This window comes from Aptenodytes patagonicus, chromosome 7, assembly GCF_965638725.1.
Source record: "Aptenodytes patagonicus chromosome 7, bAptPat1.pri.cur, whole genome shotgun sequence".
NCBI classification, from domain to species: Eukaryota; Metazoa; Chordata; class Aves; order Sphenisciformes; family Spheniscidae; genus Aptenodytes; species Aptenodytes patagonicus.
In genome coordinates this window covers 67,967,239-67,993,159 of record NC_134955.1, presented here as the reverse complement: position 1 = coordinate 67,993,159, position 25,921 = coordinate 67,967,239, and the positions used below count along the sequence as shown (strand labels likewise).

The following is a 25,921-nucleotide window of genomic DNA, read 5'->3' as shown; positions in this document are numbered from 1 at the left end:
GTTTTTTCCCTGTCTGAAATTGCAAATTCCCCTACACTGCAAGTTTCTCTACCCCGCATAACCTGCCAAAATCACGGGCTTCTGCGTTATCAACAAAAAAAATCTGCAGACTGAAAGAAAGAGGCATGATGAAAGAGGCAGAAATTGGAAATCACCAGAGAGGACTGTTTTGTTATTCATTTCTATGGTTTATTAATTGGAAATACTAATTTTTAACTCAGTTCCATATGCCACAGAGCATATACGTAACCAAGCAAAACCGGCCCCACTTCCACAGCGAGTTAAGAAACATCTGTTCCTTTCCCTTCTTACCAATACTCTGGTTCGAGACATTTCAGTGTAATCCTCTATTGGTCTCGTCCTTCAAAGACTTCTCACCCCTCAGGTGAAATTCAGAGATTAAATTCAGATGTAAACTGGTTTATTCTTCCATGCGGGTAGCGTAGCTGGTAAAGAGCATGGGACTCATGTCCCATTCCCAGCTCTGACCTGTTAGACGACTTTCAAAACCGAACTTCACCGCTCTCTGCCTTCATTTCCCCTTCTGTAAAATGGAAATAACAATACCTAATTTTTGTAAGAGTCCCTTATAAGATCTGTGTATTATTATAACAGCAAACTCTGTTGCACAAAGTAGTAATATCATACGGTGGATTTCTTTAAAAGGTGATATTCCTGTTGCAGCCTTATTGCACAAGCCAGAAAGTACAAATAACATGTCCTAATTAAGAGACTGGGTCACTTAAAAATTTACATGAAGACACATTTTGTATGTATAAAATGGACTACAAATTCATTGTCCCGACATCGGAATACTGCATCTGACGATGCTACTCCTGGCATCGGTGATGACATGATATTAGCTATCCTAAGTATGTCAGGACATGCCACAGAAGGTAAAGGCAATTTTAAAATAGTTACCATTAATTTCGCTGCTGAATGACTTTCCCAAATTGAATATTGGGGGCATCCAGCACATAAATCAGTGCACAGCTCCAACACACAATTCACCTTCACATCAGTGGGTAGCATCTGTTTTAAGGGGACCTGCTCTTCCCATTAAACAGCAGTCACTGGAATGGAGTAGCAATGAGTCTAAATGAGGGAAAGTGAGACCAGTATCCCCTGTCAGGGAGGGAAGTATGTTTAAAACGAGTCCACTCTGAGAAAGGTATCAGGAAGTTTACGGCAAATCAATTATTTCAAATGTAATCATCTCACAGATGAACAGGTTTCTTTTTCCTCCAACTGCAAACCTGATAAATGCCATCTGCAATTAAAACTCAATCAAAAGAATCAACTTGGATTCCTTTCCTCCATGTTCCTCACCACTAGCACTAACAGAAAAGCTGTGCAAGGCCAAGTGATGCCAGTGCAGCCCCACTGCTGGCTGTGATTTATAGTCATTAGTCCTACAAGGAGGCACAGGATCCAGCTTCTGCTTCCCCAGCTCTCGTGGTTCTGCAGCGCTCACAGAGCAGGAAAGCCATAAAAACTTATTTTTGTCACTAAAGTCAGCAGATGTGACTTGGAGAGCACACAGCGACCAGATCTGCTGAGTAGGAAAGTGCCATTTTTACACAGTCACTTTTCCGGGTAGAATCAGGCTTTTGCTGACTGGTCCAAGGTCACGGGAATCAGTTGCAGTTGCTCTGGGAATACAGCCCAGGAGGACCAATGCTCACTTCCATAACTGAATCACGGTACAGCCCTCAGTCTTCTTCATATCCTTTAACAAAATCAATGCAGTTAGTATCAAAGTACACGGCATATTACAATTTTCCCAGAAATAAAGTGCTGAGGAAGCCATCCTCGTGCATATCGGAGTCTCAGCTAAAACGTGAACCATCTGTCAATTCCCTGTAGCGCTTGGATATTTTTTCTCCCGTCCTACATACTCCACTACAAAATTAGGCTGACAATAAAAAAAGCACTTAGAATCATAGAATCATTAAGGTTGGAAAAGACCTCTAAGATCATCGAGTCCAACCATTGACCCAACACCACCATGCCCACTAAACCATGTCCCTAAGCGCCGCATCTACACGTCTTTTAAATACCTCCAGGGATGGGGACTCAACCACTGCCCTGGGCAGCCTCTTCCAATGTTTAACCACTCTTCCAGTAAAGAAATTTTTCCTCATGTCCAATCTAAACCTCCCCTGGCACAACTTGAGGCCATTTCCTCTCGTCCTATCGCTTGTTACTTGGGAGAAGAGACCGACCCCCACCTCGCTACAACCTCCTTTCAGGGAGTTGTAGAGCGCGGTAAGGTCTCCCCTCAGCCTCCTTTTCTCCAGGCTGAAAGGCTTGACACACCACCCCAAAGCAAGCTAACCCTAAGCACTGTTCTGACATTAAACCCTCTGCTTCTCCATCATCTTAAATATAGTTGTTCAGATAATACCCAGAGAGACTTCAAAAACGCCGGCTTTCTTTTGCTTCTCAAAACTTGAGGTTAAACGAAACCCCTGAACCCACAGGTTTTAAAGGAGTGCAGTTTCGGTACTGCCACTCCATTACTCACAGTACAGCCCTCACTAAACTTAACACAGAGGGGCTGAAAGCCCCCAACCACAGGGACGAAGGGGGCCTTTGCCATGGGTAACACGTGGTATCGGGACGCGTGGGTGGGAGGTGGACTGCATTTTGGTGTGAAACAGCCATGCTCTCCATCCAGACACCACCAGTGTTTTCATTATTCCCCTTTAGGGCAGTACAGTCAACTTTTTGGATGGTTATGAGCAGAGAAATACACATTTTTGTGTTGGAAATATTCAAATTAATTAGGCTGAAATCCTACAGCAGGAACCAGGTCCAGCTGTTAATAGAACCCCAAGCAGTAGAAAGACTATGGGCTTTCTTCCTCTTTCTCCTTTCGGAGAGCGGATAAGTGGATTGCCTTGAATCCATGTGCTGGGAAAAGGTGAGGAGACACTCTGTGAGCTCCAGAAGCTACAGCAGATCTCTGAGCAATTGCTCTTTTGTTATGTCTAAAGCTGGCCCTATGTATACAACTATCTGATTTTGTGAGAAAAAATGGGTACGTGCCTCCGTGAGCCTGTACATAGGGATTAAGGAAGCTTAAAAGCGAGTACACAGACAAAGCCATCCAATGCCAGGGACACAAAAGACTGTTTATTTTATGACCAAGAAAGAATAATAATGCTTTGCTGTTGAAATATGCATAGGGTTCAGCCGAAATCCGAGTCTCTGCAGGGGTCCAGATAGGCATTTTGGCATTAAAGGGAACAGAATATTGGCTGGGCATGATGCCTCCTTGCCGTACCCATTTGGGCCTGCAGTGTTTATGCTGCAGGACACATTCTTTCATGTTTTCAATGTTTGCGAGCGCACTGCGGGGATTAATTCAACTGAGAGCTGCCGTATTTCAGGACTCGTACAGAAAAGTCATTTTCTTTATGAAAAATGTTCCCTTTTAACCCTCCGGGATAGTTCTGTAGCTGCCACCTCGAGGCACCAGCATGGCTTTCGCCACCGCTCCTTGCAGACGAGCGCACGGTGCTGCTCTGTGACAGTAACAGGTCTGCATGAGATTCGAAAAGATTTCTTGCTGCCAGTGGCTTGAATGCCAACAGGGTCTCGGGCGGGGGGAAAAAAAAAAGAAAAAAAGAAAAGGACTGCACTAGCCAAAAGGAACTGTCTTATAAATTTGATATAAATGGGAGAGTTTTCACTGATTTAGATGGGTTAATTTCTCGTATTTTTATATCCTTATGCGACCTCTTCCTTGCTCGTCAGAGGATACCACCGCTTCCAAGAGTTGCAGGAACTGGCTGCATTCAGGGAATAATTTTTTATTGTGTTCGGGAGATCCTGCTTTTTACTCCCCTCGACCTTCTGCTTAGTAGCTGCCTTAATTGTCCTACCATCTCCTTAGACTGTGAATAATTATCTTCATTTATATTGTTTTCTTGAATGCATTTATAGTCTGATTCTTACGGGTTAGCATCACCATCTGTTTCTTCAACAGTTACATATTCGGGAGAGCGCGAGCGCTTTTCACATTATGCAAGCAGCTTCCTTGATTAAACCAGCACGGCGTGGACGGATTTCGTTATGAAACCCTGGCACATTTCTAAGTCTCTGGCTTCTATTATCAATAACTGCTAGGCTCTGGAAAGACCATCCATTAAATTAAGCCACTTTTAAGCTGCAGCTTGCATTTCAGAACTCATGTTAACTGTGGTTGATTAATGTAATTTAAGAAAAGATTTCCAATGGACTACCAAGCCGGTGATGTGATTGGCAGTAAACTCTGATCTTTCCTAAGCCAGCGATAATACGTTTAGGAGGAAGCAATGGGCTATGTATTTCAAGTAGGGACTGTGATTTTTGTAAAACATATCTAAGTAATTATTTTTACCTGAAACATTGAATTTAAAACATAAGCATAGTCTTGTAAACATGTAATTATGGCACGGTAAGATATCATAAACAGGTGAGATTTAGGGATGAAACAGGTGATGAAAACATCATGCTTAGACTTAAATTAATCCTGTGTTATCTAAACTTTTACTCCAATTTTCAGACTTCAAGTATTTCAAGAGCAACAACATTAAGTATATTATATTATGCCTTTATAAGGCCCCTATCACAGAGATATTCAGGAGCATTTTACAGAATTTAAAAGAATGAAAATTCACATGTCAGCGAGAGCATATTCTCACCAGGCACAGTAACCACGCGGCTTTCCTCCTGCTGACCTTGAAAGAACCAGCGAGCGCAGACTACCAGCGCTCCAGGTAGTAACTTGGGGAATTCTGGGATCATTTCCCCGACAGAAAGCCCAAACAGAGAAAAGCTTCTTGAATATAATTCCCAGCTCAGTCAGGCGTAATTCTAACTGAGCGTGTATTCTTGGTACACTGGGGTATTGCTCAAACATGGCAGAGTTACGGCTCTGTTGTGAGAATGACATTTAAACCTATTTTCGGGCACCATTGTTTTCATATGCTTTAAAGTTCAACTGCATTTCCATGTTCTGGAAGGGCATAAAATACTAACCATAAAAAATAATTAAAAAACCCATTAAAAACATAAACCCACAAAATCATAAGGCAATTTGAACTCTGTGTCGGAGCCTTTAATTGCTACAGGCTTTTGTTTGTTTATTTTTTTCATGTGCCGGCATCCTCCGCTGCTGCCTTGGCAATGATTCCTCCTCCTCCAGAAGCCACTGGTTGTGTGCTGGTCCCGTCACTCTTTCTGCATCTCACATCACCACTACAGCCTTGTTCTTGCTCCTCAAGTTTTCCTCTCCAAGGAGAGGTAGCTGACAGGATGGGAAGCTGGCGATGGGTCGTATGAAGAGTGCATGGGCTCATATTGAGTCGTGGGACAGTATCTGAAGGAGAGATACAAGGGCTTTATGAGGGATGTAAGGGCTTTGCGAGGAGTCTCCCCGGAGTTTGTCACTGCAGAGTTCCCCTTCTTCACACCTTTCTTGCATTCACTCTGCGCTGCCTGGATTCCTCGCGTGTCCTTCAGATATAGACAGCCCTTCCAGGATGCCCCATCTGCTTCAGCTCCTCCAGTCTGCACTCCTGCTCCGCACACACATGGACCTTCTCTTCTCGGCCCTACACTCTTGACCCTACTTTGTGACCCAGGTGACTTTAGGGACACCAGAAGGGGGGAAGGCGACAAGGCTGTGACAGAAGCAGAAGAGAAAGCGGTTATGTAGAGCCGCTAGTCCCAACGATGGGCTAGTGCAGAGGTTTGCTCAGGCGACAGAGCAGATGGTGGCAGCGACAGCTTTTGGTGTCTCACATCACTCCCGCTCATCGTCCGACTCTCCCACACACCTCCACCTCCACAGATCTTAAACAGAAAGTGCGGATGTGGGACAAACAGCACTGCCGCAGAGGACGTGAAAAGCATAGCATCTACGAACTGCTACAGCGGCTCACAGCTCACGGAGTTCGGGTTCAGCGGCAACAGAGCACATCAGTGTCACGACAGCCTACCTTGAAAACCTCTTGCTTCATTAGCGCCCTTGTCCTCCTGCGCGTATGCACTCAGGCTCTTTGGCTTGCCTGGCTGGCAACGGGCAAATGTCTAGACCCAACTCACCAGTTAAGAGCTTTTTCAATATTTATTTTGCTTCCCTGAAGAAGAAATGGGTCCCGCGCACTGAGCTGATATAAATACTCCATGACAGATCTTTTGGGGACATGATCAGGGCCGTAGTTACACTCCTGGGCGTGCATAAAAAGTGCCTAAAGAGCAGCTGATTTTACAAGCGTGGTTACTGTGGGGGAAGGAGAAGGGGAAGGTTGGTAGAGGAAAGGAGGTGGTTGTTGGGAGTGGGATAAGCGTTACCTTAGGAATCTCTTTCCCAAGTGATCCCAAATTTTCATTACACTAGCCAACATCTGTTATAAACTCCCTTTTCCCAGCTAGGGGATCAAGTCACAGGGAGGCACGTATCACAAACAATATTCATTAGAACACCTTTTATTGACTAAGCTCTTACTATTAGCAGTCCAGCTGTTATTATTAATAGCAGATAACTAATTACACACTTCACTCATGCACACATGCTCTCCCTCAGTTTTTCAGCCGGAGCAACAGTTGGAAGGCCAACCCCAGCTGTTTATCCAGAAACAGAGGCTCGTACTGATGCGTCAATGGCTTCTAGGTGGGTGTTCACAAAGTCCCTCAAAGAGTGCCTTGTTTCATCAGGTGTCTAGATAATCCTGTTGTCTCTCTCAGCATAGAGCAGCCACCACCTTTGTGGATGCAGAGTTAGGCAACCTATTGCTGATGCTGGGGGCCTTGCACAGATGCAGCAAACTTGGTGTTCCGAGTTTACTTCTGGCAGATTCAGCAGGATTGCTAGCCTGTGGGCTTCTCAATTCTCAGGGGACTTTCACGTGCTACCTTTTGGCACGTACTTTTCCTCTCTTCACTCTTTTGGATAACTGTCTCTCTATCCACGTCCTGAGGTACTTATAGAACCCGTTCCCACAAACTCACGCTAAGGGGCTTTCATGGCATGGCTGTTACAGACCAGAAATGCCAAGACCATCTAAGCAAGGCTGCGTATTTCAGACACTTTGACTAACTTACTTGTAAACAAGTGGTGACCGACCTCACCTGTAGCAGAGCTGACATTTAGCTATAATGCGGAGATGAAGATTATTTAGAAGAAGTTAACATTTCCTAACCTTGATGGGGTTAAAACCTCAACACCGGGTCAAAGTCTTTCATTGTAATATGTGGGCACATACACACTTGCACACAAACACAACTTTTCCTTTGCTCCAAACCTGAGTAAGATCTTGGTTTTGACAGCCTGTTATTTTGTGAGGGTTTGAGATAACACAGCATTCCCACAAACTTTGCAAAATGTGTCCTGTGGTGTGGCTCTGTGATTGTCAAAGTCTGAACAGCAATAAATTCCCCCCTTCAAAAAAAAAAGAGAAATAAAGGCAAAACCCAGCTGTAGTGGCACAACGATACGCTTTCATGAAAATGGCTAAAATTGAGCTGATTCAAATTACATTTTTGGCACTCGTGGCCCACCCGCTGACTCCCACCATAGCTGATCTTCTACGGCCCATCTACCAGACATAGGCGACCCAGTCTGGAAAGCACAGGTTACCGTGCTGGGGTTTATTTATTATTCCTATCCTCACTGTATTTGCAAACTCCTATCTTTGCTCCTAACCACCACTCTCTTGGAGCCATGAGGAGATGGGGCTTTTTTGCCTCCCCGAGACATTTTATTTCTGTTTGAGAGAGAGGATACTGTACCCCAAGGGTACCTACACATTCAGCCTCGTAAATGGCTCTCACGTTAAACGTCCTGGCAGCCAGAGCATGCACTGCAGGGCCCATGGTGGGTTTAAGCTTTCCCGAGGGCTTTGGGTCAGCTGTGGAAGGACACAAGGAAGAGTTCGATGCACGGCTGCATGGCGCAGACAGGCGATGCCTGGCCCCTCGGGAATGAGCTGTGTGGTATAAATTAACGCCCCCCTACAGCACGGCCGCTTCAGCGTGCCTTTCCGCTTGACCAGCTCCCGGCGCCAAGGCGCCGCCGCCATTTCGCTCGGGTAGGAGAAGCCCCAGCGCTGGGTCTCCTCACAGGAGCGAGGCCGCCCTCGTACCCAGCCCCCGCCCCGCCTTCGCCCGCATCACCCGCCTGCGCTTCAGGGGCCTCATCCAGCGGGAAAACTACCCTTCCCCCGCGCAGAGGCCCTGCCCGCCGCCGGGGCGGAGCTGAGGGAGGGCCGCGCCGCACCGCGCACGTCGCCGCCGCCGCCGCCGGCGGGGCGCTCCCGGCGGTTGTGCGGACAGGCGCCGCGGGCAGCCCGCCGCGCCGGGGAGGAGGAAGGCCCCATCGTGCCGCGCCGGGCGGGAGGCAGGCCCCGCTGCGCCGCCGCCTGAGGTGAAGGGAGGCCGCGATGCCGCTCTACGAGGGCCTGGGCAGCGGCGGGGAGAAGACCGCCGTGGTGATAGACCTGGGCGAGGCCTTCACCAAGTGAGTGGCGCCGCGGTCCCCACCCCGCCTGCCCCCTTTCTGTCGCGACAGGCTTCGCCGTGGAGCCAGTGTCGCGGCTGGGCGGCGGGCCTGCCGTCGGGATGAATAGTTGTGTGGGTTTTTTTTTCCCCCTCGCCCCCTTTCTGTGGTGATCTACGTGGTACAAAGCCGACAATAACAGCCTTATTTTTTAGTCTCGTGTTTTAGATTAAAAAAAGGGTGTAACTCCAGGTGGAAGCAGAAATGCTCAGTATTTAGTAATTTATGTCGTGGGCCAAAAATGTAGTCGTGCCTCTGCCCGCCCCATGTCAAAATACCCCGTTGTGTTAGAAACCCCCAACTCTGCCCATGCCCGTGTCCCAGGCACGCATAGCCCTGGTGGAAAAGGGGCTGTTTAAGCAATCCGTCCCCACGGCCGGGGTTAAACTACTCTGGAAATGCACCCTGGGTTTCAGTGGCCTGTTTGGAGAGGCGGCCTGCACACAGAAAAAGGGATTGTCTTGCCAAAAAAGCACCTTTTCGGATGTATGCCATTCTTACTAGGCTAGGCCCACGCCTGTGGCTGTGTGGATGTGTTTACCTGCTTGAAGCTCTGCGGATTTCCTTGCTTGTCTAAAGAGGTAGGAGTCGCAGGAACAGGGTTTCTTGTCCAAACTTGTTTTTGTATTAAGTTGTACTTGCTTTTTTTTCAAGTGACTGTGTAATTGCAGACCAGCAGGCAGGCGTCGTCACCTGGAAATCGCTGCAGTGTGGTTATGGAGAGGATTTAACAAAACCTTCACAGATGGAAACAAGTGATTCCACGAGTGGCTTCTTGTGGATTCATGTTGTGTTGCTGATCGCAAGCTTTTCCCAAATTTGGGGTGCTTGTGAGGTTTTATCCCATGGGCATTATTTGTCTAATAAAATGCTCTCGTGCAAAAGCATTTCCCTTGAATAGCGTGTTTTTAGGGTCTGTTTCCAAGCTGCATTCCTGTAGAAGAGAGAACTTAATTACATGAGAGACATCTGTCCTTTTCCAGATAAGGCTGAAATTAACCAAAAGTTCAAAAGTTGTCAGGGTGACAGGCAAGGACAACTGCTTATGCACACTGGGACCACACAAGTCTTTCTTTGGGAGACCAAAGGAAAATAATTCTGAATTACGTCTATCTTTAGAATTTTTCTGAAATGATCTGAAGAAACACGTTGACAGTTGCCAAATACCAAAAGAAGGTATTAATGGACCTTTTGCATTAAAAGTACTTGAACTCCAGCGGCTTTACAGTTTTCTACTGTAGTTTTTTTTTCTGATGTTTGTACTTAATGGGGGTGGCACTGAGTTTCTTAAAATCAAATCTTGAATTTCTTTTGTCTTTCATTTTGCCTTCTTCAGTCCACGGTTCTCCTGTCTTTTAAGGTGCAATCTCTTTATGAAAACCAGATGGGTTTCCAAAAAGTTTGTTTTGGAGTTGCTACTATTTTTATTATGTTGCATCTAAGTTGGATGCAGAACTCTCATGTTTTGTCAGGAGTCCTGGAGTAGTAACCAGTCATCTTGAGGTAGTAATGCCTTAAATCGCCCAGGATGCTTGTGAAGGGAATGCATTTCAAAGTATTAAACAAGCTGCAAATAGGAAGAAAGTGTCAACGGAATGGTGCTGGTCAGCAGTGAAATAGGCCACAGGACCTGCGTGATCGTGGTCATTAAGTCTTTTTTGTTTCTTCTCAATAAACATCACAGAAAATGAGGATTTAAAGAGGAGACGATAACTTAATCTTGCCTGTGTTTACTGAGAGCTTCAGTGAAAACTATGGGCCCGTATGGAGGACACAGAAAGGTCTGTCTTTGGAAATTTAATAGGCAGTAGGGAAGGTTGCAGGTGGATGATTGTAAACAGAAAACTGTACTCAGTGGAAAGTAGGAGGGACGTCAGAGTTGAGCATTACAGTCCTTACAGAAGTGAAGAAAACTTGTTTTGTTTAATGCAGCTGAGAGGGAGTCAATAAAAAGATACACAATCTTTCTCATTCAAAATGGTTAGATAGAAAAGCTATATGCAAAACACCTCTTGTCACAGAAATATCCCTAATTAATTACTCTTTGACGATTCCTAGGCCCAGTATGTTGACTAGTGACTTCACACGATGAGATTTTCAACATTCTCTTTTAGGTGTGGTTTTGCAGGAGAAACAGGACCAAGATGCATTATTCCTAGTGAAATAAAGAAACCTGATGTCGCAAAGGTAAACTATTTTACCTGAAGTGTTTTACCTTTACAATGTTTGGAATGTTATGGTATAGAAGGAATTTGCCGATATGTTTTCTGTCCATCATAAGCTATTTTTCATTATCTTATAACTGCTCTTATTAAAAGATTGTAACTGGATACAAGTGTGATACCAACACTGATGTTAATTGGTACTCATCACCCATGCAGCTTATGTTTGGGGCATTTATTGAGAAATTTCTTTGCCTAGCTATGCCTTTTTTTTTTCCTGCAGTAGAGGATGGCAGCTTTGGAAAACTAATGTTGAGATAAGTTACCAGTACAAAAAATTAGCATTAATAAACTCTGGCGTTTAGTTATAGGGTGAGTTTATGAGCTGCATTGTTAAGGACATAGAGCAAATCAGGCAAGAGTGAGTATTTCTTTATATATGTCAGATTATATATGTTCATATATATTATCATATATATATTTCTTTATATATAACCACTGCCTAGTATTTAAGCTGACTGTGGATATTTTTACTTTACAGCCTGTCAAAGTTGTTCAGTATAATATTAATACAGAAGAGCTATATTCGTATCTGAAGGAATTTATCCATATGCTGTATTTCAGGTAAGAGATACTCGGATGACAGTTATTCAAGCCTTCTGCGGTTCTTTTCTGAGTACATGGAGGTGTTAGAAGTGTGACTGGAGACTGCTGTCTAGTTGAGTAAGAAAACAGAAACAAGATTTTGCAGGTGGCTGCCTGGCTTTGTTCTTGCAGGAGAAATTCAGTGGTGCTGAGCTTCAGGTTATATTACAAAGAGTTAGTGTCCTGCAGCATTAGTTGCTGTCTAGAAATAAAAAGTATTTGGTAAGTTGCCTTTTAACTGTGGCACTCATAAGGGATGTGATAGGGGAAAGGAGTTGTACTGATTTTGGTAGGACTGAGGCTCATCTTATATCGTTGCAGAACTCTCTCCCCATGACAGTGGTTTGGAAGGAGGAATCTTAACCTGTGGAGTATTTTTACCTTAGTAATACATCTTTTTGTTGTATTTTTAGTGGATTTTAGTGAATTTCATTAGTGAATAACAAAGTTGGACTTAGGCTTTTCTCTTTACTTCCAATCCTTATTTTTACACAGTAAAAATCATCACTTGACACAGGGAAGCAAGTACTTAATTTCTGTGCCTCAGATCTTCTGGTGTGGGTTGCTTCCCCCCCCCCCCCCCCATCGCTTTGTAGTTGAAATCAGGGCAATTCCATCCTCTTCCACTGAAATCAGGACATCTGTATCGTCATTCTTCCTCTTTTATGGACACACTGTATGACACTGGACAAGCCATTAATGGCTATTGTCCATGCCTATTTTTGCATTTCTTTATATTGAGTGAGAAATGTATAACAGATATTCAGAACTGCAGCCTGCTGGCGAATAGCTCTATAACTTGTTTTCTGTAACTCAGTTTCCTAACTTGCTTTTAGAAAAGTGTTGTTTTCTTTAAATTTGGGAAAAGACTTTGGGATCTGCTGTAGAAAATGCTATCTAAATGCAAATTTTTAGGATTTTTGAGGAGAATGGAATATGAAAATCAGGTAGGTCTCATAATACGTGCTTAAACAGTTTTATTTTACACATCTTGCCTTTTTTAGACATCTGTTGGTGAATCCCAGAGACCGCCGTGTTGTGATCATAGAATCTGTCTTGTGCCCTTCACACTTCAGAGACACGCTCACAAGAGTCCTTTTCAAGCATTTTGAGGTACGTGTTTTACATAACTATTGTATGTGCTCAGCGTAGCACTTGCCGGAAGAAGTTTTACTTACAATCACTACCAGAGGTGGACGAAGAAATGAAAATAATGCCAAAAGAATGAGAGAGGCAGAAAGAAGATGAAAAAAAGCTGATGGTCGTCTGGGGAAGTAGGGCTTGGAGATGGGACTAAAGGCCATTTTTGTTCCGTTCTGACTCTTTGTGAGGCCACAAAACAGGAGCTATTAACAGGAATCCGAAAGATTTCTCTGGCTTGTACGAAAGTACAGCTCACGTCACACTGTTCCAGGCAGATCCAATAATCCCCATTGAGCACTGCCTGAAGCCAGAATTTATATTTAAACACTTGTTAGTGCTTTGTCAGCAAATCTCGACTTCTACCAGAGTCAATATCTTTGCCTAGCACGTGATCTAACCTCTGGCTGTACCCATTTAGAAAAGAGCTTACCTGAAATTTATTATCTTCTCTGCTTAGTCAGTCTTTCTGAAGAAAAGCCTGGACCTAATTCTTGCTTAGTTCTAATGGAAAGTGTTTTGGAAGGTGAATCCATTCTTCTTCAATTCAGATAAAGCAAAGGTTAAGGTTCTATAAAAAGTGGTGAAACTAGTTTGTCTGCAGTACTTCTTCAGTGTGCTTCCACCACACAGTTTAGCAACTAATCTTAAACTTCTGCAATATTCTTTCCTACTACTGATAAAATTTTCTGATGACTTGAAATTGCTGAAAGATTTGAGTGATTTGGGTTTTTTTTTTCCCTAATCCCCTTACAGGAAAAAACGTCTCAGACAAAGCACCCCCATGCAAAATTGGTTGTCAAAAATGACTCGTGACTTGAAAAGTCCTATTTTGATGGAGAAACTTTGTAACTTGTTAAGAAGCCAGCTAATACTGATGTGAGGTTAATTCTCTCTGGCTAGTATTTCCATTTGGTGCAAAGAATGAGAGTGGCATATTAATACGGGGTCAATATTATAACTTGTGTCTCTGGGCTAAGTATCAGTAACGTTGCCCTTAAATGCAGGATTTCTTGAAATTGCTCATTTAATTCACACTTCGAGGTGTTCCATTAAAGGAACTGTTGCTATCTAGGAAACTTGATTTATGGAATTTTGGGAGAAGGAAGTAATTCTCGTGTAATTTTAACTTGAGTTTCCACATTGCTTTGGGGAGAGTGTTTTAAATAGCCTCTGCCGTGAGGTTGTGTGCAACAGTGTGTTGTCATAAGGCACACTTTTATGGGTTTCCTGGCACCTTTGTTCACATCTTCAGGTCTTTATACAGCATTTCAAGTAGCTGTGGTTTAGTTTCTTTCATTTCTTTTCAATGACAATAAGAAACCTGATCTACGACTTAAGATGAGTTCTATGGTTAATACTTACTTTTCTTACAAGCCCATTCCAAGATTTGTTATTACTGAAGTCACTGTTGTGTACCACAAATAAGATGAACATAGAATTTAGAATCCTGTTGTATTTTGTTCATTACTACACTACCTTAAAAACTAAATCAAAAATGGGTACCTCAGGGTACAGTTATTTGGGTTTTGCTTTGAATATGACATACGGGGAAAGCATCAGCGCTTTGGGTGGTTTGTTTCTCCCCCCCCGCCGTCAATTGTCCTTCTGGTTTCCATGCAGGTACCTTCCGTTTTGTTTGCTCCAAGTCATCTAATGTCTCTGCTGACGCTTGGGATCAATTCTGCCATGGTGCTAGACTGTGGATATGCAGAAAGCTTGGTGCTGCCCGTATCCTTTAATATACACAAACAAAATTTTCAGCAATAAGGCTATCGTGACAAGGTGATATTTTTATAGACTTCAGGTGTGCTAAGAAGTAATGGGAACAGATCAGCCAGTCCAGCTTTTGACTATAAGATACTATGACTTGGGGAATCTCTTCACAGCTGACATGCTAAATCTGTGTTCCCTCGAAACTTGGGAAGAGTGGTTCATAACTCCAGCCTCTGTATACTAGAAATTAGTTTTGGAGAAAAGCAGTTGGAAAGTTTTTCAAATAGCTAATGCAAGAGAACGTTGAGGGGAAAAAGCATTTAATTCCAACAGACTGAAAACTCGTAACAAAAAAGGTCAATTTCCTGATCTTCATGTAGATATATGAGGGAATTCCGATTCTCAGCTGCTGGGGTTCTCTTCCTTTGGGAGGAAAGGCTATCCACAAGTAAGTTCAGTTATACATTCCAAGTTAGCGGTGATTTATTTGTGAAAGTTCACCTTTGACTAATGACCAAAGGTTCCTATTGAACATGACCTGAATCATAACTGTTGCTGCGACAGCGTCCGGTTTTTAACGTTACCACTGGCTTTTCTTGATGTAGTAAAAGCTGTGGAAATCAGATCTGCTTCAGTTTATATTTAGAAGAACGTACCTGAAGGGAATAAATACTGTCCCTTAAGCGTAATATAGAGAATCAGCCTGAGTTAATAGCTATCTTTAACTAACTTAATGTGTGATATTTTAGGGAGCTGGAGTATCAGTTGTTGGAGCAGTGCACAGTTGATACAGGATTAGCCAAAGGACAAAGCCTTCCATCTGTGATGGGTAAGGTCTGTTTGCTGCGGCATATGTGCTGTGAACTTGCACTGGGGAAAGTGGATTAATACTGACAGAGAATAAAATGAGCTTAGTATTCACCGCATCTTACGTGATCTACTTTCATTATTTCTTTCTCCGTATTTAACAAGTGTATTATTTTTGTGATAAGCCACTCATAACAGCAGGCTTGAATGAAGGCTGAGATAAAACTTCTGTAGTAATTTTTCAGTATGTTTTGAGAGAAGACAAGCTTTTTATTTCTGTTCTTAATATTCTTTCTTCCTTAGAAATCTTTAAAAGCTGCTGTCAAGGTGAAACTTTAATGTACTAAATGTAATTCAAACTTAGTTTCATTCTTAAATTCTCTTTTCTACTTCAAAAGTTTTTGTTCTAAGTTGTTTTTTTTTTTATTTCAGGCTCGGTTCCAGAAGATATAGTAGAGGATATAAAAGGTAAAATTTTCTGCTTCGTGAAACTCTCGTTTATTAAATTGCGCAGTAGAGTATGATAATAACAAATGTGCAATACTTTACATTTAGGAATTTATTTTATCTTCTCTGTTTATCGTATTTCTCACCTACTGGAAGAAATTGCAGTGTTCTTCCTCTTTGAAAGCAAAACCAAAACCATGTTGAATTCCTCTTTCAGCTTTAGCCTATGTGTTGTTAAGACGTAGCTCGTAGATAGATTTGGTAGACTGGCGCAGGAAGAGTATTACACTATTGTATATATCCTGTCATCAGCAGGTCAGGTTAACTTCGTGTTGCATTTGTTAACTACTGACATTTTGTTTGCTGCGTATGAACGTGTACAGTGTGTACTCTACATGGGACTTAGAGTTAGCAGAGCTAATGTTCAAAACCTGTTATCATAGATATGTTTTGGTTGCAAATGCAGCATTTAAGCAGTCTTAACATCATGGCATAAGAATACTTTAAGTTAATTTTGTTTATAAATTGACCAGGAAGGCTCAAGTTGCCTTAAAGTCAATTTTGCACAAAAAATAAAGTATGTGTAAAAGACATTTTGGCGTGTTAATCAGGTAGGCAAGATGAGTCAAGGACTACATTTACGCCAGAAAAAAGAGAGTCTATCTTTGGGCAGAACTTGGATGAATTCCTATGTAATGTTTCATGTGCAACAGATATAAAAATATATATAATCATAGAAAATAGAAACTAGTATATATCTCTTGGGCCAAATTAGGAAGAAATCCATCAGCCAAATGCAAAATAACTTAAATGGAGCTGGTGCTTTGTCAAATGGAAGTTGTTTTTCTAATTCCTGGACTTGAACACAATTTTATGACCAGTTCTGGTTTTTATTCAGTCTTTTGGAACCAGGTATAACATGCTAGGGTTGAAACTGATTGCCCGTGTATTGAAGGGTTATTTCTTTGTAACAGACATTTATGAAGAAGATACTCATTTGTGCCAGATATAAATAAATAAGTATATAATATCACTAACAGCTGGGATACAAATGAAATTGTGCTCTGTCAGTGTTGCCTGGAGAAAAAAAAACACCTTTGGAATTCTTAGGGTGCTGAAGAGTTGTACTAGGAAAAATATTGCATGATTACAGCTTGTTTAGAAAATGAGCAATGTCCTATTTGAAGCTATGGTGCAAGACCCTCAATGGTGTGTTTGACAGCAGACTACAACCCCTGGCACCTTGTGGTAACCGAAGGCACGGTTAGTAACGTCCCTCTGTCTTTAAATCTTATGTAGCTTGTCTGAGAAAGAAATCTTGCCTGTCCTAGCATAGTTTCGGTGTCAGCTTCATTTAAACTCATGGTCTAGATAGCATCTGAACTCTGCTGAAGTGTAGAGACAGTTTTTCTTTGCATTTATTTGATAATGTCTTGGACCAGCAAGGGCCTGAAGTGTGTGTTCTTCTTTAAAGTAAGCAAAATTACTGTCTTGATTGGTGATGAAAGGATCCAACAAAGTCTCTTTTCTGCCCCTTTCTTTTCTTTCATGGAGTCCGCACTTGTTTTGTGAGTGATCTCCAACGTGGACTGAAAATCCAAGCAGCCAAGTTCAACATTGATGGCAGTGCTGAGGTGGGTGGAGAATGAAGCTTATCCTAGTCTTTTGAAGTGGATGTAGCCTTTTTGGCCTCTAAAATAACGCACGTACGTTTTTATTTCTAGCGTCCTTCACCGCCTCCAGACGTGGACTATCCTTTAGATGGAGAAAAGATTCTCCATGTCGTTGGCCCCATCAGGTGAGAAATACCACAGCAGAGTATTTATCTTTAGGAGGATACATTTTCAACTCTAAACGCACATAAATTTTCATAAAATTGAGTTTTATTGAAACACTTGCATATGCTTTTAATATCTCTTAAATTAAGGCTTTGTGCTGGGCACAGTGCAAGCCCATAATAAGAGGTGTCGGCCTCTCCAGAGAGCTTGCAGTTGAAGATGAAAGCAAACAGATTGGAGGGATGGGGGAAACAGAAATGGAGTATTAATGCATGATGATGAGACAGGTTTAGTGAAGCGAACGAGGCATTGTCTCCTCCCCGTTGGCACCGCCTGGTGCGTGGATGTGTGACAGAAGAAGTAGTGATGATGTGTCAGCAGGAAGTCTGCAGTTATTTCCAGCCCTGCTGTTCGTGAGTGTTAGCTCATAGTGTGGTATTGCTTCTCATTAACACTCATTTCCTGTCTTTTCAACAGAGACTCCGTTGTCGAAATATTGTTTGAACAGGATAATGAAGAGACTTCTGTTGCCACTTTGATCTTAGATTCGCTCGTTCAGGTATCTTTATATTATAAACCATTTATTGGATGCCTCCAGCCTCAGGAAACCTGCTGTAATAAATGAGTCTTTCTAGAGTAACACCCTTCTGACTGCAGGTTGCGATTGGTTGACAAAGTTTAGCACAGCATGACTCCTAGGGTTCTGCCGCGTGATGCATTTCTGTGGGGTAGTAAGTCACCGTGTGTCATCCACTCTGTGATTGTTTTCTTACTCTTCGGTGTACTGCAAAGTGTCTAGGACAGTTTTCGAAGAAAGGCAGTGCTCGCCCCTTCAGCAAAAGTGATAAACTAGCTTGCGTTTATTTGGGAGTGAGGCTCTACATATGTAATGACGAAGGAGTAGCTAATACTTGGTGTTATAGGAATTACACTGCTTACACTGAAATGACACAGGTATTCTGTTTCTTCTTTTTTCAAGGTGTTTTGCTAAGAGTTAGACTTTGAGTCCTGCAGACTGCTGGTTGACCTAAGATAGAATAAAATTAATCTGGGCATCTCTATTACAGGCAGTATATTAAATATATTATGGAAGATTTTCTTGGCATATACAAATGCTTCATTTCTTATTATATTTAGGAAAAAAATGATTAGAAAACCACTATAAATGGAAATTTTCGTTATATGGTGGTATATGTATGTTAATTAAAGTTGACTTCCTGTAGTTATTGATGCCTTTTAAATTAGTTTGCTGAGACGTAATTTATTGGAGAGCCATAGGCTTGGATGACATGGCAAACATTTCAATTAGAATTCCTTATGAAAACAAATTGTTTAACAAGATCTGTGCCTGGACCCCTCACCTCCTGTACCTCTAGGCATTTACCTTGCATCACTCTCTGGCCAAAGGAAAGACAAATGTTAAATTTACAAGTGTTAAAGAGCATCCAGTTACTTCCGCTGGACAAGAGGACCACAGCAGTCTGGAATTTTTCTCAAAGGGATAGCGCAGATCTGTTTGTGAGGGGCGGAGCTGACAAAGCTTGGTCTTCTCATGCCTGTGTGTCTTCTGGTTGGATTATCTGATGCCTGAGGCGAGCTCCAGCAGAAACCTTTTCTGCCGCTGAGACTTTGGTAGCACCTTTCTCCCACATGGAGCTAAAAAGCATCAGTCTCGTGTAACAGTTTTCCCTCTCCGAGAGCACTGGTTGAGGCTTCACCTCTCTCTGGCACATCTTCTCCCAGAACTCATGGGAATTACTGTCACTGATACCTCTGTCCTCTGTTGTCTTGGCCTGTCTCAGCTGAAGGGCTTTACAGGGACACAGTGTGCTCATTAAGCCTCAACTGGGCAGTTCCTTAAGCCTGGTTTTCTTGGGAAGTCTGGATAAAAAATGATGTAGGTTATGTTTTGGCTAATTATGAGAAAACGGCAATTGAAGTGCGTAGAAAGACCTTTGAATGCTTGTACATGTCACTTTAGTTAAAGTGTTTTTTTTATTCCTGTTGCATTAGTGTCCCATAGACACCAGGAAGCAGTTGGCAGAGAACTTGGTAGTTATTGGTGGCACCGCTATGTTGCCGGGATTCCTTCACAGGCTCATGGCCGAAATCAGATACCTGGTAGAGAAACCGAAATACAAAGAAGCACTTGCCACTAAAACCTTCAGAATTCACACTCCACCTGCCAAACCCAACTGTGTGGCCTGGCTGGGAGGTAAGACTGAAAACAACTGTTAAGCAAAGGCACAAAGTGGAAAAACAAACCTTCCAAGTGGGATTTGTAATGAATAAATAGCGGTAAAAATTAGGCGAACTATTGAAATTAAGCTGCATTGGAGCTCTGTGGAATTGTTATGCCCTCCTGGAAGAAATCTTGTGGAGTAAAGCTCCCTCAGGGACATCTGGAGGGCAGGGTGGCACTGCAGGTGATGGAGCTTTAAACAGGTGATGTGCAATTTGAAACAGCGGTGTGGAAGATGAGGTGTGGACTCAAGTGCAGTACGGGGCTACTGCCATATGGTGGCACCAGTAAAGCGAGTAGGCAGAGCAGAGGCCTGCTGCGTGTAGGAAGATCTGCTTATTGAAAAAACAAGTTTAATTACTGACTGAGGAGCTGTGAGCTATGGAGAGGCCGGAGGCTGCTAACTCCCTGTGCTGTTCCCAACTGCCAATAACAAATAAAGCAACTCTGCGATGGATTTTGGATGCTGTACCGGCAAGTGAGGGAAAAAGAAGGGCTTTCCATTGCTAGCAGCTCTTTTCAGGAAGGTGCTCGGGTTGATAAGAATTCATGCTTTTGTAAGCTTTCGGTATATAAGCTGAGCCCATCTGGTATGTATGAGGAACTAACTTTAACTGTAAAGGTAGATTTTTATTTCCATGTGCTTTGAAATGTAAATGTTTATCAAATTCTAGTTTTCAAACCTTTTGAGTCTACTTTTAGGATTAGCAAACGACTGATTTATATGCACCAAGTTCTCTGATACCTTTCTTCACTGGCAGTGCTGGTCAGCTGCTGTGGTCTGAATCTTCTCGCAGCTTGCGTAAACTTCTTATGGGTATTGTGTGACACCCTTTTTGGGGAGAGGAAATTTCCTTAAACGCAAGGTGGTTTGCTTAAAGTGCTTAAAATCAAAACTTCTAGGAAACTTTGTCGTAAGAAGCAGGTCAGCTAGGCCAGTTTTGCTGTCAGCAGAGACTAGATGATTCTTTGCTTTCAGTTACTTTCAAGGGACATAAATGGAAGCAATTTGGGACTAGCTGGGCTGCTGAAAAGGAAAGCGGCTAGATCCTTTCATTCCTTTAACTTTTGGGACAGAGCTGAAACAGAATAGTGGAGATTCTTAATGGGAAGAAGTAGAAAAAGAAATTCATTGCATCAAATTAATGCAACATTTTTTTTTTTGTTTTCCCCCCCAATAATGTAGGAGCCATTTTTGGAGCACTTCAGGACATACTTGGGAGCCGCTCTGTGTCCAAAGAATATTACAGCCAGACAGGCCGCATACCTGACTGGTGCTGTCTTAATAATCCTCCACTGGAAATGATGTTTGATGTTGGAAAAGCACCCCCACCGTTGATGAAGAGGGCTTTTTCTACTGAGAAATAAGCACCTAAATGCTACAGAAGGATTCTCCTCATCTATTTCAAGTAGATATATATGCATTGGCGCTTTTTTCTTTCATATTAAGTAATTGGTGTGTAACACTATTAAATGTGAACAATGTGGATGTTTTGGGGGAGTATGGTGGTAGGTACTAACACTATTTAAAATCAGTTATAGTTTAAAAACTTAACTCTGGCAGCTACTGTGCTATTTCATCCTCTTCCGAAGAAATTCTATACCATCGTGAGTTGTAGCCTACTGAGTTGTTTGTTATTTATCTGTATAGTAAATGACATTGTTGAGAGAATTTGTTTTTAGATATTTTGATTTTAAATATGCTTAGAAGAATGAAGGACAGTCTACTGTGGGAAACATGTATGGAAGCTTTTCTGCCAAATTCTGTATTAAAATATTCCACCCTTGAATCACATGTGAGGAAATGGTTTGGGGCTGTTTAGCAAAGGTGCTGGAGCAGTATTTCCCCTGGACACAGTCCTGTTTTTTGAGAGTTTTGGCAGAGAACTCTTCTGCCTGTAATTCTCACATAGTGCTGAGCTAACAACTCTCCCAGTATCTCTCCTCCGAGAAAGAATTCGACCATGTAAGAATGATAAATGAGTGTGGGGAAATCTTGAGTCTCTTATTGAAATGTCAACCTCAAAAGTCACTTCTTTGCCCTCCTTCCCACCATCAGAAATATTAAACTTCGTTGTCCCACAGCAATATGGATTAAATGAAAATACAATACAAAGTGCGTTGCTTAAGGAAAAAAAAAGTACATTTGAATATTAACACTGTATTTAGGAACTGTTGGCAAATTAATAGGCTCTTACAGCAATGCTGTAACTTTACGTATTGAAGGAGAAGGAGCACTCCTGTGGGAAAACAAACATATGTTTCCATTCTGCTGCTAGTGCTGCTGGTTTTGGTTTGTCACGGTTCTCACCATCCTTCCATAATACTGCTGTGAATTAACTTTGCACACAGAGCTGTGGCTCCCGGTTGGCACTCCAGGCAGTGCCAGTGCATCTCGGCAGCATCATGTCTTGGGAGAGGGGTTTCCCCCGGCCTCAAATACCACTAAACTTGCAGGCAACGTGCTGAATTCAGCTCGCTGACTAAATGGTGACCCTGCTGGTATCTGTTGATTACTGAGGTTTAAATCCTACTCTGAGGAGTAATTGTTTATCTCAGATTTGGGGAGATAGTATTCATAAAGTTATTGGAGGTGGTGGAGTCTTTTATTGCCACAAACATGCTTTTTGTGACTGATTTCCCATGCTGTCTGCTAGCTACCTGCTGTGGTTCCTGAAGCACGTTTCTTGAAGTTAAGCATATATTTAAAGAAACGTTCTTGTGGTGAAACTTAAAAGCCATAGCATGCTGCCCTGTGTGAAGTAAGCTTCTGCACGATTTTGTCATTCCGTTTCATACATGCTTTACCTTAACATATGGTGTTAGTTGGCACATGGTAGGACATACTCCTTCTTCTTATCTTAATGGTTTTCAAATTAAAAAAAAACAAACCCAAAAAACCAGGGATGCTGCTTAAAGTGTTAGCCTGTCGTAGGCGAGACTTTGCTGGTTGGTAACGGTGACCTGACAGTATTACCATGGATGATTTCTCTCCAGAGGTGCTGGCGGGTGTATTTTTAAATTGCCTTTTTCCTACTTCAGATGAGCTGTGTGGCTGTTACACAGACAGCATGGTTGCGAGTGCTTGTTAATGGTTGTTTTATAGTCCTGGGATGAGGTTGGTCTTGTAGAGATCATTTCTTAGTCCTCAAAGCACGATGGGGCCTGACCAGTGCCTCCCTGCGCTGATGTGAGAGTCTCCAGTCCAAACACTTTCTGGGTTTCCAGGTCAAACAAGTTGCGATTACCCATGCAGAGGAGCTTTTCTGCGGCAGCCTGAGGATGAGAATGGCATGCCGCGACACAGAAACAGGTTCTTCAAAATGTACTGCGTTGTGTTCTGTCTGTCAGGTCTGAACTTGGAAAAATGGATTAAACGCTATAGGTAGATACCTCTGCTCCCATTGTGTCTGGTATTTCGCGTTCTACATCTTAGGGTTCTTCCCTTGCTTGATTGCTTCTGTAAGCCTACGATTAATGGTTTCATTTCCTTTGGGATGGTCATTCCCCAGCAGGTTCCTCAAATACCAGCATTCCCCTTGTTTTCTTGAGTGTTCAGGACCTTTGCTCTGACTGCGCTTGTTCCCCCTTACCAACTCGGTTTTATCTCCCCTGCAGTGAGACCGAGGACTACGGGGTTGCGTGCAAGTCGAGAGCATCCCCTCCGACAGGGCCCTGCTACGCGGTGCGCTGCTCAGCTGCACTGCCCCGCCATAGCCTTTCTCCCAAGGCATAACCCCTACAGGGCCGGGCAGGAGACTTGAGGATCCAGCTGATTCTGGCGAGAAAACCTGTGGGTGAGGTCTGGTTCTCCTTACGGGGCTGAACAGGGGAGGAGCAATGGAGTCTAATGCTTAGTGCATGAGGTTGACTCGGCTGGAGCGGTCTTTGGCAAGGATTTGGGATATCAGTAGGTTTCTGAGTGACTTCAGAAAGTATAGATGATTGCAACAGTTATGCTTAATAAAGCAAAATGGATAAACATGCAGTTTTTGGACACCAGCCTGCTTCATCCCTGTTCTTAACTTACAAATTGTTCTTAACAATCTGTGGCGTGATTACAGGCTTGATAAAATAGAGGCTATTTCCTCGTAAGGCGCAGAGAGCCATCCTTATGCCTGGGTAAAGAACATTCAGACCCAAGCTCTGCTGCTCATTTCCATTTATAATTTGAATAATTGGGATGCAGCTCCGTGACCCAGATTGTGTCTTGCCTCAGTAAGAACTGAGCCAGAGCCTACCGAGGCTTGCTCCTGAGAGAAGAGTTTGCCATTGGCACGAGTCCCACGGAGCTGGGAGGGATTACTCATGTCCATAAGTAGTTCTCAGTGGGAAGGATACGCAGGGGAGATTAAACTCCTACAGAGCCTGTGTTCGTGGTGGTGCAATGATGTCATTTTCCTGAACTGCAGCAGGCTGCAGCTGAGGAAGTTCAGAATATTCTTAGCCCTTCCCTTTTCAGGGGTATTTCGGTACCGCTGTGCGCTTGTACTCTGGGACCTTTCGCAAGCCCGGCGTGTTCTGCCACCTCATCTTCGTTCTGTCCCCTCTTCTCTTTTCCTGTGGGGTTTCTGCATCATTCAACAGCTGCTGTTTCACACTGCACGACCAGGAATCCTAACTCCTATGTTACTGGCAGGTTTAAGCGCAGAGTCCCATGACCCGTTAAGGACAGAAACGGGATTCTTATTTCATTGAAGGGGTGAGAAAAGGCTATTATCTGCTTTTCTGGATGGCTAGCCCTGGAAATCCCTTAGAGGTCACATCTGAAATGTGTTACCATGTAGAAAGGGATTTGGCTTTTTTTTTTTCTTCCCCCTGGCCTAAATGTTGTAGTTCTTCTCTCCCTGGCGTGGCAGGGATCCGTGGATCCTCACAGCAGACAAATTCACAGTGAACTCAAATGTTTTATCAGGAAGGACAGTGACAGACACAAACCCCTGCAGTAACTGGAGGTTTTTCCTCTGAAGTTCCTGATTCTGGACTGGACGCCGTTCCTGAAGGTTGGTGTTAGCCAAGCAAACAGCTCCAGCCAAGCTGAGTCCTTCTGAGAGGAGGAATATTTTGAAATATTCACGAGCACGGCCCGTTGCAGTCTGCCCGGTGTCTGTGCTGTGTCTGTGGGAGCTGGTCTCTGGGGAAAGGGGCTTTAACTCATTCCCCTCATCTCCCTTTTCATAGAATCATAGAATATCTCAAGTTGGAAGGGACCCATAAGGATCAAGTCCACCTCCCTGCTCCTCGCAGGACTACCTAAAACTAAACCTTATGACTAAGAGCATCGTCCAGATGCTCCTTGAGCTCTGACAGGCTTGGCGCCGTGACCACTTCCCTGGGGAGCCTGTTCCAGTGACCGACCACCCTCTTAGGGGTGGACCTTTTCCTAATGTCCAACCTGAACTTCCCCTGGCACAGCTTCATTCCATTTCCTTGTGGACCAGGACCTGGTCACCAGAGAGAGGAGATGAGCACCTCCCCCTTTGCTGCCCCCCCTTGAGGAAGCTGCAGACTGCAATGAGGTCACCCCTCAGTGATGAGGTCACCCCTCAGCCTTCTCTTCTCCAAGCTGTACAAGCCAAGTGACCTCAGCCGCTCCTCCTAAGTCTTGCCCTCGAGGCCTTCCGCCATCTTGGTCACCCTCCTCTGGACACACTCTAATAGTTTGATGTCCTTCTTACATTGAGGCGCCCAAAACTGCACACAGCGCTCGAGGTGGGGCCGCACCGGTGCAGCGTCGAGTGGGACGATCGCCTCCCTCGACCGGCTAGCCATGCTGTGCTGGATGCACCCCAGGACACGGTCGGCCCTTTGGGCTGCCAGGGCGCACTGTTGGCGCATATTCAACTTGCCATCCACCCAAACCCCCAGATCTCTTTCCGCGGGGCTGCTCCCCAGCCTCTCCTCCCCAGTTTGCACGTGTAACCAGGATTGCCCCGTCCCAGGCGGAGCATCCCCCACTTGCTCTTGTTAAGTTTCACACGGCCGGTGACTGCCCAGCTCTCTCGCCTGCCCTGATCTCCCTGTAAGGCCCCTCTACCCTCGAGGGAGGCCACAGCTCCTCCTAGTTTGCCAACGTACGTTCCATTCCTGCATCCGGATCATTTATAAACACTTCTTTGCTTTGCTGCAATACAGCGTTTAGCACAGTCACCACCAGAACTATCCGGGCTGTAGCCCCGCCGCAGACGTTTCCTTCGGGAGTCCCTCTGGTCCCCCCGGGCCAGGGGGTGAATTCCCCTCGGAGTCGCGGAGGTGGACGGGCCTGAGGCGGCGTTTTCCCGCCCAAGAGCCCCTCAAAAGGGGAGCGGGGCACAAAACCCATGCGCCCAACGTGGGGCTCGAACCCACGACCCTGGGATTAAGAGTCCCATGCTCTACCGACTGAGCTAGCCGGGCGCTCGGGGGCGCCTTCCCGCCACGTGCCCTTCACCGCATG

The 25,921-nt window shown here is 43.9% G+C and overlaps 1 protein-coding gene and 1 non-coding gene across 3 annotated transcripts; one reads left to right on the top strand and one right to left on the bottom strand.

Annotated features, from left to right (window-relative positions):
• Positions 1 to 8,366: 8,366 nt before the first annotated feature.
• On the top strand, positions 8,367 to 22,877 carry ACTR10 (actin related protein 10). Of its 2 annotated transcripts, XM_076345683.1 has the most exons (14): positions 8,439 to 8,509; positions 9,053 to 9,129; positions 10,663 to 10,735; positions 11,252 to 11,334; positions 12,360 to 12,468; positions 14,119 to 14,226; positions 14,592 to 14,659; positions 14,961 to 15,040; positions 15,451 to 15,486; positions 17,020 to 17,099; positions 17,190 to 17,263; positions 17,721 to 17,802; positions 19,257 to 19,458; positions 20,672 to 22,877. In XM_076345683.1, the coding sequence occupies exons 4-14, from the start codon at positions 11,321 to 11,323 to the stop codon at positions 20,851 to 20,853; spliced, it is 1,035 nt and encodes a 344-aa protein (XP_076201798.1). In that variant the 5' UTR covers positions 8,439 to 8,509; positions 9,053 to 9,129; positions 10,663 to 10,735; positions 11,252 to 11,320; the 3' UTR covers positions 20,854 to 22,877. The 2 variants fall into 2 exon arrangements, with proteins under 2 accessions (XP_076201797.1, XP_076201798.1); XM_076345682.1 differs by lacking the exon at positions 9,053 to 9,129 and having other exon boundaries at positions 8,367 to 8,509.
• A 2,931-nt stretch (positions 22,878 to 25,808) lies between these two features.
• TRNAK-CUU (transfer RNA lysine (anticodon CUU)) lies at positions 25,809 to 25,881 on the bottom strand. Its single transcript has one exon. It is a non-coding gene; the product is annotated as a tRNA-Lys (tRNA).
• Positions 25,882 to 25,921: the final 40 nt, after the last annotated feature.